We start from the raw sequence: 12,997 nt of genomic DNA, 5'->3' as shown, positions 1-12,997 counted from the left end.
GGCTGCTTTTTTGTTCCCAACTTGAAAAAAAGTGATCAGTTAGATTGATATGACTTTTTGAAGTGAACTAACCAGTTTTTCTTTAAGAGAGTCTATATCCTTTTATCAGTAGACCTATGGGACTTTGTGTTCTAAGATGTTTCCATTTGGAACACCTAATCTCATATCATTTGTGCTTAAAATAATAGGCTACAGGCACATTATGCACCCAATGGATATTTCCATACCAGGTGTACAGATACCTTACAAATACGATCTCAATCGTAAGATGAAAAACAACGTGTTCCATTTTCAGTGAATCCAATATGAAAGTGCTAAAATACCGGTCATTCCCACATGGAAATATTCATTAAGCTTTATTGTGGTAGTGGTACAAAGTGTGTGTACAGTTTGTAGGTTGTAGCTTTCAACAGTTTGTATTCATAAGATGATGATGATGATCATAAAAATAATTATAATAATACAATTTAAGGAAATTCTGGTCCTGCAGATAGCTTGAAGACTAGTGGGGTGTTTCTGTTTTTTAAATGCATGATTTGTATGTGTACGGAATCAGCTAAACACTAATTTTGTTTACTGGAAGTGTTATTTTATATTTTGGTTTTAAATATTCTGAAATAAAGTATTGCATTGAGCGTGTTACTTTGTTGCTTTAGTTAACTGATCTGCTACCACCTTATTCTTTTTTTAGTGTTTGGTTTTAATACTTATGCAACATATTATTCTCCACTAATGAAATGTTTTGAAGAAGGATATGGCATCCATTCATGTTCTGTGTCTGATCTATTCTTGCGCCTAATGAACCTCTTTTGTTCTCTACAGCCCAATATGCTACCTCTTAGATTGTATCCTTTAGTGCCAGGGACAATGAATGACGTAATTCCTTCCAAGAAGACACTGGGAGCAGACTGAACTAATCTCCTTTAAAACAGGCCGTGTAATGGCTCTAGTATAAACAGTAAAACACTAGATAAAGGAGATACAAATAATAGAGATGCAAGACAGTACATATTCAGATTGTGAAATATCATTTTCATGAAGTTCAGTGCCCATTATTAAGCATTAAATAAACAAAATATAAAGCAAACTGTGTAACCTTATTTCTGAAAGACTATTTTCAGTGAAATTTAAATCTGTCTGTACAGCTGAAGTGTTCCCTTGAAAATAGTAAGAAATCTTAAATTTGTTTTAAAGGAAGAATGCACCTGACTGACATACTGACTGACTGACTGATAACCATCTTATTATAAACAGGAAAACTTTTTTGAAAATGAATTTAAATCCTTATTGAATTTAGCAGTTAGAGTTTCAGAATTTGCAATCTACTCTTCCTCGGATTTGCATAAACCATTGCTGAAGATAACTATTCTGGAATTTCAGAAGAATAGGTCACTTGGCAATCTTGTTTAATGCAGTTTGATGCCTGTGAAGTTTGGTAATGATTGCATCTACATTTTTTCAGCAGAAGTGGATTCAAAATAAATAAGAAAAAGTGGGTCACATGGCCACCTTGGTTTAAGCAAGAACATCAGTAATAATTTTAGATGTGTTGAAATAGTGATGATCCTGGTCAAGCTTACAATTAATCATCTAATTAGTTCAGTTTAAAACGGAACATAATTTTCCCATTTGAATTCCAATGCCACTGTAATAATGGCTACCAAGTTTGGAGTAAGGAGAGCCATTTCACTGTAACGTATTATTGTAAATCAGCAGGTTACCTGACTCATTTTAAAGCCAATCAACAGCCTGCACCCCAACCCTACCCAGCATCAAAATGTCAGGCTAGGCCTATACAAATCTACACACAATTCATGTAAATGAGAAGAAAAGCAACCAAAACCTTAACAAAAGCCTACATTTACTGGGTTTACTGGGTTAAATCTAACCCTAACCCTAGCCTGGACCAGAATGTATCCTTATTTTCTTTGCTTAACTTCATCTGTATGTACAATGTGGGTCCATTACTCAAAGTAGTGTTCTCGAAACAACTTAAACACTCCTACCTTCATCTGTGTCTCTAAAGAAAACATAGCTAGAGCACATTTTCTGTATTGGATTATCTTTTTTCTTTTCATGGTATCGTCATTTTTTATTTTTTATTAAACATTCAAGTTTTCATTTCATACAGATATGGCCATTAATTAATTATATATATTTTACACAAAATTCAGTAAACTCAGTAGAAAAGCAACCAAAACCTTGCAGGGCTCTAACCCTAATCCAAGCCAGAACCAAAATGTAACCCTAAATTGATTTTTAAAAAATCATTTAAAAAAGTCAAAGCTAGGCCTATACACATCTACACCCAGATGAGTTAATGCTGTAGAAGTTAAAGCCTGATATAATTTCTCTGCTATGAGATATATCAGTATCTATATTGACCTACCAAATTAAATTTGGCTTGCGCTCTAATTTTCATTTGCACCCCACCACTACCTATATTTTATGGTTTGTGCATCATTTCCAGGTCAGGGAATTCAGAGGGGAGGGAAACCTAATGATCCTGCTTTGCATGATGGTATGTGTGAATACAACTTTTGTTCAACAAAGTCATTTGATTTGCATAATGTACATTGATTAAGTGAGTAGGAAATTGAAGTGAGCTGAGTATCTCACTTTAAAAAGAAGGCAATTATGTGTAGAATGATGTAACAGACCTCTCTGAAAGTGGACTTTATACATCTAAGGAAGACTTTAAAAAGGTATTTATTTTTAAAAACACTTAAAAAAGCTGTATACTGTATTTATTATTTAAGTATGAAGCTAAATATGATGCTGTATTTAGTTTGTTCTTTTAGAAAATCTTCTCCACTGGCTTCCAAATTATCTGTCATTTTATGATAAAATAGATTAATCAGGATGGCTTTTTCAATTTTCTTTCTTTGAAACAATGTTACTTGATGGCCATTATTAAACTCTTTTAGTGAAATAAAGTTTTCACTTGTGTTTTTATGAGAACTTCCAAATGAATAGCATAGAGAACACAGAAATCAAAGGGATGATGCACAATTAGTTTTTATTTTACTTCTCTGTTGAAAAATAATCTTGGCTTCATTGAAAGGAGATGAATATGGATTTAACTAGAATCTCCACATGTATACTGAATTATACTGAAGTGTTTGGAAATTAAGCCCCTGTACTATTCAGTCTCTCAGACTAGAAATTGCAAAGGACTCTTGGGGAGATGAGAGATGGTAACGGGGGCATTTAATAATTTATATATTGTTTACTATACCTTATTGGGTCTCATTGTAGTGGTGCCTTATTCCCTCTATCTGCTGTATTAGTATGCACTTAAACAGTTACAGTGAATCTAATTTAACTGAAGATGTTTGTGTAATAGGGCTCATTGTGTATACATTGTATCCACGTTAGTGTTTTGCCACTGCAGATTTGTCACTTTTTTGAGGCTGTGTGGATCAGCTGCTCGAACTTTTGCCTGAGACAGTAGATCAAAAGAAAAATACAATAGTTATGATGGGGATGATTTCAAATCCGTAACTTATTACAACATGGACCTTGTTCAATTGTAGACACTGAAGACAGAAAGTCTAAAAACTTGAAAGGTGATTGATCCTGCCCCCCACAACTGTATTATTATTATTATTATTATTATTATTATTATTGTTGTTATTATTTATTTCTAGTCCAGTTTGACTTACAAAATAATTGTACTAATTTTTTGCAATTAGAAAAGGCTGTGAAAACCCTTGAACCACATTGTTTTCTTCATAGAAAATATAAGGACAGTTCTGCAAGACAATTAGCAGATCTGCAAATTACATAAAGCAGGGTGTGTGAGAGGTGGGATGTCACATAACAACTTGGCAGGCTTCATTTAAACCTAATTGAGCAACCACTTGGGCGGGGATGTGACAAATATGAGACTCAGTGTACAAATACAAAGTAGTTTACATTTTCATCATCCAAATCTGATGGATATTAGGTTTACTTCAGAAAGGAAATTAAGTATTAGACTCATCAGTATGTGAGTGACAGTAATAATAAAGGGAGAATGCAATTTAATGCTTCTGTAAGGTGGTGACATGACCTTTTTAGACTAAACCAAACCAAACTACTAAGATGACAAATCATCACAGTCCCTGCAATTCTGGTTTAAACCCTCCCTGAAAGACTGCATAGGTTTGTCAATCAACTTTTTTTTTTTACATTGTTTTAATCTGCTGTCACTTGCTTGAAGTTGTGGTGGCTTTTTGTTCATCAGTGTTAATTTAAAAGGTCTGACAGGCCAGTTTGTGGTGTTTACCATAATATGGCAGACTCTTCTAGGTTGATCTTCTGTTAAATAATGCACTTAAATTAATGGCAAGGAATACCCATATTAAAAGCAAAAGGAATGAGTTTACTTTGCTTACTAACTTTTATTGGTTGTTGGAACCTTGCCAGTCATTCTCCTTTATGTAAAACATGCCAGTACAGCACCACCATTATATTATAGTGGCCTGTATTCAAGATGTGTTTTACTTCCCACTTACAGACCGTTACAAAAATGAACATAGAGATAGGTCACAGAATGAGCAGAATATGCCTTATTCACACATGGCATCTTTAAATCAAACTGTTCATGCTGTGACCTATGGATGTTAACTTTCATTAGTAGGCCTGTTTTATTCAGTTGTGTCTGAGGTAGTGAATTGGTATACAACTAGATGAATATAGGTATTAACAGAGTGATCTCGAAATACCATCCATTTCTATGAATAACCCTCTTTGTCTTTTACAATGTAATGTTTTTTTTTTCCTGGCCCAACAACAGATTATTACATTATGTGTTTCTCAGTATATGTGAATAACAGTACACAATTCCCAAACGGCACCACATACTTAACGTTTATGTTTAGTTTTTAACTGAAAATTAAAAGCTGTGAAGGTACATGTGCATGTGCATCTCAGCCAGAATACAAGTTTATGCAAGTAGTTTTAAGTTACTGTATGACACACTAATGGTTACATCATGGTCTTTGGGACTTCATGTTTTTTCCCTGCAGTCCCCAACATGATAACACCTCTTTACAATTTCATTGTAGTATTGATAGCACACAGGTCTGCTGTGTCTCTTGTCACCACAATGTCCTACTAATGCCAGTGGTTTTCGCATGTCATATTGCTGATAATCAATTAATGACCTCTTTATTGCTCCCTCAGTTGTGCCACATTACTTTATGTAAATTATAATTATAACAGAATGAAAGTGCTATCCTACAGAATATCCCAGTTCAAAAACATTACCAGTTTGTTTAATGTTTTTATTATAATAGAAATTCTCAAACAAAATTAATGCTTATATAGTTTCAACAATTGATTATCTATTTTTTTAGTAGCTATATAACATCTAATAGAAATTTGAAGTAACCAGAACCTGGTAAACCTAAATTATATGGTTATTTTTATACTATTCAATCCTATAAAATTGTTATTAGTTTACTAACTGAGCAAGTTGAACCACTGTCTGATGTCATTTTATTTTTGTCCAAAGGTAAATCTTGCCTAAATACCACTATTTATTTTAATCACTACGCAACATATCTACACATGGGCATGCATTTGTTATTGCACTTTCTTGTGTCACAGAAGACTGGGAGTACACTTTTTCTGCTAAATCAACATGTAGTTACACTGAAACATTGGCGATATTTAGAAAGAGATAGAGGGAGAGGACAAGAACGAGAGTTGAAAGTATTCACACTCTTCATTCAGTTAAACCAACTGGAAAAGTTTTCTCTAGACCAGAGTCAGTGTTGAGCAAAGTCTGAAAAGATACAACCAACAATAATGATGTAGTGTAATGAACAAAATTAGTAAAGGAGTAACATTGTTTCAAATGTGAAAATTTTCAGATAGTATAGATAGATATAGTATAACTTTACAAAAATGTAATATGAATACCAGCACGTGAAGGTCTATCTCTCTCATCAACTGCTATACCTGGAGGTCTATAGTATGAGAGGATATAGCCATTCTTTGCCACTTGTTTCTTTGTTTTCCAGGGATGAAGGGCTGTGTGGTTGTGTTGCTGGTGATGCACTGTGTGCAGCAGTGTCAGTGTGCCTCCACCAGAGTGCAGGACAGCACCAAATCCCACGTCTTCTACGCTGTGGAAATGGAGGGAGGCAGCCGAGCAGCCAGAGCCTTGGCCAAACAGCATGGATTGCAGTTCATTTCAAAGGTCAGCGCATATTTAAACTTGCTTTATTACTTCCACCTATATGCCTACGATTTTCATTTTTTAAATCAGTTTACTGAGGATCTTTTATAGACAGAAATATGAAAGTGCTGACTTTCATTTCCATTTGGGGATATCAGGCGTTTATCAAATTACAGCAGCAGCATTTCTGAATATTTCATATCTGATCAGAAGGGAAATCCAAAAAAAAAAGAAAAGAAAAGCTTGTGCCCTCTTCACAGGAATTGTATTCCAAGGAATTCTTCTGAAGAGAATTTTAATTTAATTATTTTTTTTATTGAGTGTAGAGGTGAAGCCTGTACTATGTCAATTACATATCTTATAGATTTTCTTATACTTTTACATAAAGGCTTGCTATATCATATTCAATCTAATTGTGTTATTAAAGATTCAATGTGCAAAGGTATGTAAGTATAAATAGGTACATATGCTTACAGAGAAGTAACATAAATTAAATTATGCATTACCTTGGTTGTTCCTCTTTGTGCTGAACTTTTATTATTGGTCTACATTTGACTGGTGAAAGAATAAAGGTTGATTTCAATTGTTCATCCTTAATGTAGTGTTTCAAAGGAGCTTTTAATGTTTTCTGACTGTGTACATTGGAAATGTAACTTGGTTTGCTGATGAATTTGTCATCCTTGTGGCTTTGATGTATCTTTGAACTCAGTACTCATAGTGCTGATGTTAGTCTTGTTTTTCAGAGTTGTATATATTTGCTCATATAGTTTTTCTTTTTATCTTACCTTTGCATATGCAAATGTCTATTTGGATTTTATCTTCCTGTTTTTGAGTGTGTTATTTGTAATATAGCCTTTTTTTAATAAAGGTAGGATTATTACATTTAGATTCTGGTTATGTTTTCCCTGGCAACAAATCAAAATCTTTACTTTGAAAGTTCCCTCCATCTTCTCAAAGACTTTTCTCCAAAATAAATAACTAGAAGCAAAATTGCAAGACTCCTTTCAAGAAAAGCAATGTGTGTATACATTTTGTACAGTATATCATAAAGCAGTGCTGGTATTAATATTTAGATCAAATAAAGTTGGTCTTTATGACCCAGGATTGATCCCATGGTTTATGGTTTTGGACAGCTCAACACATCAACTTCCCTTCTGTGTATCCATCTTGGAATCTTACAGTATTTACTTTTTATACAGGGAAATATATGATTTGAAGTCTATCATAAACTAGTAATTTAGAAAATAACAGGAAAGTATGAGTGATTTCATGTATTGCAAAACAGAAGGCTGGGCAATGTATAGTCATTTGGGAAACCTGTGATACTGTTTTCTTGTGTAATACAATACATCTGTTATTATTTTACTAGAGACTAGTATTTCTTCAATTGTTATGTTTCTTTCCATATGGCAGTGGAATGTACAATTATTATGTAATATATTATTATACTATAGTGCTTTTTTATAAGCATGTGTTTATGATGGGTATAATGTACATGTTGAACATTGAAGAACCATGAAAGCTACAGTACTTTAAAAGCCAGCCCCTTCTGTCTCTATGCAATAGGGCAGTTTTTTCCCCCCAAAATGATTATCATCCATTTTCACAAATGCATTTAAATTGTGCACAGGGAATGGAAAGAAAGCTGCACTGATTGCCATTAAAAGGAATAGCAGATGTTTTTGTTAAATAAAATATACTAACATATTATGGTTAAATTATAAAATTAACATTAATTATCGAACATTAAAAGATAATGTTTAAGCCTTAATGCAGAATATTTGTATGTTTCATATTTTTCATCTACAGTCTTTTATTGAGCACTGATTTGGTTTATGTTATTATAATTTTGTTCTTCATGTTTTTACATGCGTTTCACTATTAAATGACAGTCACTTAGAGGCAAGCTGCAACACATCCTCGCCATGCAATGCTTATCATTCCCAAATACGGAATGCAATTCTGACTCCACACGGCATGACTGGAGAATATATTGTGAAAAGAATACAAAGCTATCCCTTGATAATGGTTTGCAGTCAACTTAGAGCAAAGTTGTTTCTCTAGATGGAGGAATCTCTCAAGTACCTATTTTATCAGAATTAGAGGTATGGATTCTTTAAATAGTATGTGTAAAAGTATACTTTGAGTCCTGCTGATGGCTTAAAGTAGAAAAACGGGTAAAAGACATACCACCAAGTTGGCAGTATCTTCTTTCAAATTACTTGCATACAAAATTCCCCCTGAGCTCCACTGAAAGATAGAGCAGAGTGTGGAGGACACCTATGCGTGACTGACGGTCATCTTAAGCAGTGCACACATAATGAAGATAACCATACATTAGATCTGTATATATTTATTTATCAGGACATAATTTGTAAGACAGTTGTAGCTTCCAGTCGTTTAAGACATATTTGAAAACCTGACCTTGACCTTACAGAAATGATTGTCTTGCTGAAGTCCATGGGTCAAGTAGACCTGGTCTATCGGGGTGATAGATGTTTTTTCATTGCCTTTTAAGAAACATGAGCAAGGAGACAGGTGAGTACTCTGGAATAGTGAAGAATGGGGAAGAATAGGCAGTTCAGGGTTCTTAAAAGAATGTGTGTTCCGCAGACAATTAAATTTCAAGGTCATACAATTTACAGACAATTACTTATCTAACATCTTCAGAAAATGCCTGCTTACACGTCTTTAATTTTAAATGATACTGATATTCCAGTTCTCCCCAAAGGTTAATGCTGACTAAATCCAGCTGCGACCTGACACGATGCAACAGCGAACAGCCTAATTATCCTCTGGGTAGTCATTTACTTGAAACCATTAAACAAATGGCTATGGTGAAGATATAGGACATGACTAAAAGTTGCTCATTTTAGGAAGAGTTTGGATTAAAAATAAATATGAACTCTAGTAAATGTTAATCGTTTGTCTTAATGGCACAAAATTGTTAATCTAACTGTGTTTTTCATGCGTTAAATTGCTGACTAGTCCATTTTACCTGTCGCCTAGGGCTGATGCTAAATGTCATTGACATTATATCCTTTCATAAAGTTAAACACGATTTAAATATGTCAGTGGCAATTTTCTTATTAGTGGTACAGAATGTATCAAAACTAAACTTGACAATTTAGTCTAAATTGTTGGAGGAAATAATGACTGTATTTTAAAAACATCCCATTCAAGCAATCATATTCTACATGCAATGTTGGCTAGACATATACAGTACATCCCACAGAAAACAGCTAAGAGAAAACCCTTAACCAGGAGTGAAGATTTTTTGGAAACGTTTGAAAAGAGGCTTGCATTAAAGTGGTATTGTAATAGAATTATTAATTTTAGTTTTAGTTTGCATTTCTAAGATACATATTGATGTATAATGTAATTTTAAATTACCTGCAGTTGCTAAAATTCTTATATCTGTGAAAATGAATAAATTAATCCTTCCTCTGTTTAATATACTTGAAAATCATGGTATTGATTTGTTTAGCTGTCTAGCTGACTATCTTTGGTTGTAATTTAAGTTGCTATTGTACATGCTGTTGTAGTAAATATATATGATAGATAGATAGATAGATAGATAGATAGATGACCTTATTCTTCAGATTGTCTTAGACACAGGTCTTGAGTAGCTTTTATATATGAAGGGACAAAGGAGATTTGTAGATTTGTAGATTTTAGAAACATACTTTTACTCATGAGGAAAACATTTATGCTGGAACTTATTTTAAGTTTTTGTAAGCAATAGGTATTTTATTTTTAGGATATAATTCAGACATTTCCCTAATTTGCTGAATTAATCGAGAATTGGACAAAGACAGATGCTTAGAAAGTCTGATACGGTTCCCTTCAAGTCACACAGTTCGTACAAAGTGTAAGCTATAGCTTTAAACCCTCTTCAGCACAATCTTCGGACACAATTTCTCCAAGCTTATTATTATTATGATAAGACATATTGAATATGCACAAGTTTCTGCTTATTTCTCAGATGTTTAACTGAAGAGCACTTTAGGCTTAGGCGCTGTCATCTGCCACAACTGAATCTCTTTCATTAGGTGCTTAGTTCAGTTTTTAAGTTTCTGAACACAGAAACTCTGGCAAACTTTTTTGTTCTTGCTTCTTAAGATAGCTGGCAGATGTTAGAGGTATTTTCTTTTACTCTGTTAAGTGGGTTACACCAATGTATGTTATGGTTTTACTTGCTTACAGTTTTGTATCATATAAGTCACTCTACTTGTATTTGTGTTTTAATGTATATATGGTACGTTCAATGAGCAAACACACCCTTAAATGCAGTATGGAAATATAACATGGAAGTCTAATATTAGCATTTATAATATAGCACATTAACTATTGCCTCTGTTTGTGAAACAGAACAAATCCCTTGGTCTTTGAAAACAAAGTAGTTATGGGGTACACAGAGAGAAGATAAATTAAGGAATAGATACTGTTTTGTAACATTATACAGGCACTGCTGTAGTTAGGTTTATGTAATTGGTGACAGAACCTGTCAAGGTGCTTGTTGAAAGCTTTTATATAAGTAAGGCTCTACATCACCCTAGATGCCACCTTCTTGGATGTCTTGGGTGCTTGAACACAAACACATTGCTGTGAGTGCAGCGCATACTGAGGCAGCCAAGGAAAGTCAATACAAAATCAACAGTCCATCAGACGGTTCAAGTGCTGGAGCAAGAAAATATAAAAACAGTAAACACATAAAGTAGACTAGACTGAAGACTCAGAGTGGATCTAGTACTGCGAATGTCGCAGTTGCTTTTATGCTTTTAAGTCATAATATCCACACACTATGTTTTAATTGTTTATAGTTGGTTTACATTTAAATTATACTGTTGAACTCATACTGCATCCTATAATGTTGTGTCTTGTTTGAATTTGAGTGTAAGAGATAACAGAACCAAAAAATATGCTTTTTTTTTTGCTTTGACTGTTCCACTGATTGTTCCCTGATTATTCTTTTTGTTGTTTTCACTTCTGTTTTTTAATCTTAAGTAACATATCTGCACTATAGAAATTCTGTTATGTGAAGACAAAGGACTTTACTCCAGGTAGATAACCTAGTGTGTGTATGCATAAATAAAAGCATAGTACATGTATTTATTTAATTCATAGTTTTTCTGGGCTATGAATGTTTGTACCACAGCACGAAATAGTCCTCACAAACAGAACAGAACAGTCATCTTCCTACACTGTTGATATATAATGTAGTGTCATATCTGCAATATCAGTTTCCTTTCTTAACCATTAACACAGTGTTTTATTTAGTTTAATGAAAGTTTCTAGCTGAACTAGCTGAATAGAATCTCTTTATGTGAGCCAGTCATACTGAAATATTGTGATTGCTGTTTAATTTCTTGACCTCCATCACATCTGTAGAGACTTTTATACTCCAGAACTGCTTCAACGTCAGTGCTGCAGCTAAATAAGCACCGTACATGATGGTGCAGAAAGTCAATATCCAGAAGAAACATTAGGTGAACTAAATAATAGATAAAATGTGTTATAAAGGGAAAATGTGGAGCACTAATTATACAATTTCATACATATGGGCACATCATGTTAATATGATATGAACTAAGATGGACACTAGATGTATTAACTTGTAAAATGTTTTTATTAATATATTTTTGCAGAGTTTGCATATATCACACCTATATTTTGAAACCTCTTTTTTAGTCATGGATGTAACTGCATTTGGTTTCCAAAGTCTTGTAAATTAGTAAATTAAACAGTTTACAGTTCAGCTGAGTCGTACTTAATGAATACAGTTTTTAAAACCCTAAGCTAAAATGCATCATAATGTGTCTGTAGTGTAGATACTAAAACAATAATGTTTAGAGTTCCATGATTGACTAATAAAAACAAGCCAATTCCTCCGGCAATTGTCTGATTCAGGACAAGCGACAAAATTGTTTGTAATTTTGTGATATTATGATACTTCTCTTCAAAGCAGCATAAAAAACATGCCAGATATTTTTACAGCATTGCATTGTTTTAAAGGAATGAAACACTCCTTTTACAAGGAACAACACAGGGCTTGTAAAATCAGACATTATCTGTATAAGGTTTCATAGACAGGGATAGAAAAAAGAAACAGACGTGCTGACACTTGGACATAATTCATCACTGTTTACTCATATACATAGTTTTCATGCAATTTTTCTCAGTGCTCCAGGCCTTTATGTCTTTTAGTTGTCAGAAAATATTGAGATTTGAATACTTTTTGCACGTCTACACTCTTTTCTTCACCATTATTTTATTACAAGGTTTTTTAGGACACACTTTACTTTAAAAAGGGCATTGTTGTATATCAGCCAAGTTGCAGATTCATTTACAGGAGAGTGGTGGTGCTTTATCTAAATCAAGACACGCGCTGTAAGAGTAACAAATGCAGATAAGCTGTTTTATCCGCCAAATAAATAGGAAATTAGTTGCTTGGGCCCCCAAAAAGTCCCTTATATACTAGAGGAAAAAGGTTAAGTTTCCCAAACAGTCTATTCTAGGTTGTTTCTATATCCAATAGTGTATAGTTCCAGGGAGTGTTACAAGGCTTTCGTGTATATGTTAACTGACAGACATCCATCATAGAGTTCTTAACTGGAACTGCAGGGCCTGTTTTCCAGAATTCATCAGGTTCCACCCAATTTTCAACTTGAAAACACATGTTGTTAATGTGGCTAGCCTGTGTTTATAGTTCTTGCAGCATCAAACATCCCTTGGCTTTCCTGGTCAGTGTTGTCTGTCAGCTTGTCATCGATTGAACATCTTCTGGATGAAATTAGACATCAACACAATCTTCTGCATCTAGAAGGT

General features: G+C 33.7%; 1 protein-coding gene across 1 annotated transcript in view; it reads left to right on the top strand.

The window, feature by feature from the left end:
• The window catches only part of LOC136748666 (PC3-like endoprotease variant B), a 272,976-nt gene that overhangs the window by 3,048 nt on the left and 256,931 nt on the right, over nt 1-12,997 (top strand). The window contains exon 2 of the mRNA XM_066702614.1: nt 6,012-6,190. Coding sequence (XP_066558711.1) covers nt 6,012-6,190 — 179 coding nt within the window. The remainder of the gene's footprint in view (nt 1-6,011; nt 6,191-12,997) is intronic.

This window comes from Amia ocellicauda, chromosome 1 (genome assembly GCF_036373705.1).
Source record: "Amia ocellicauda isolate fAmiCal2 chromosome 1, fAmiCal2.hap1, whole genome shotgun sequence".
Lineage (NCBI taxonomy): Eukaryota > Metazoa > Chordata > Actinopteri > Amiiformes > Amiidae > Amia > Amia ocellicauda.
Note: the sequence above shows the minus strand (reverse complement) of the source record. Positions and strands in the feature narration are given on the sequence as shown.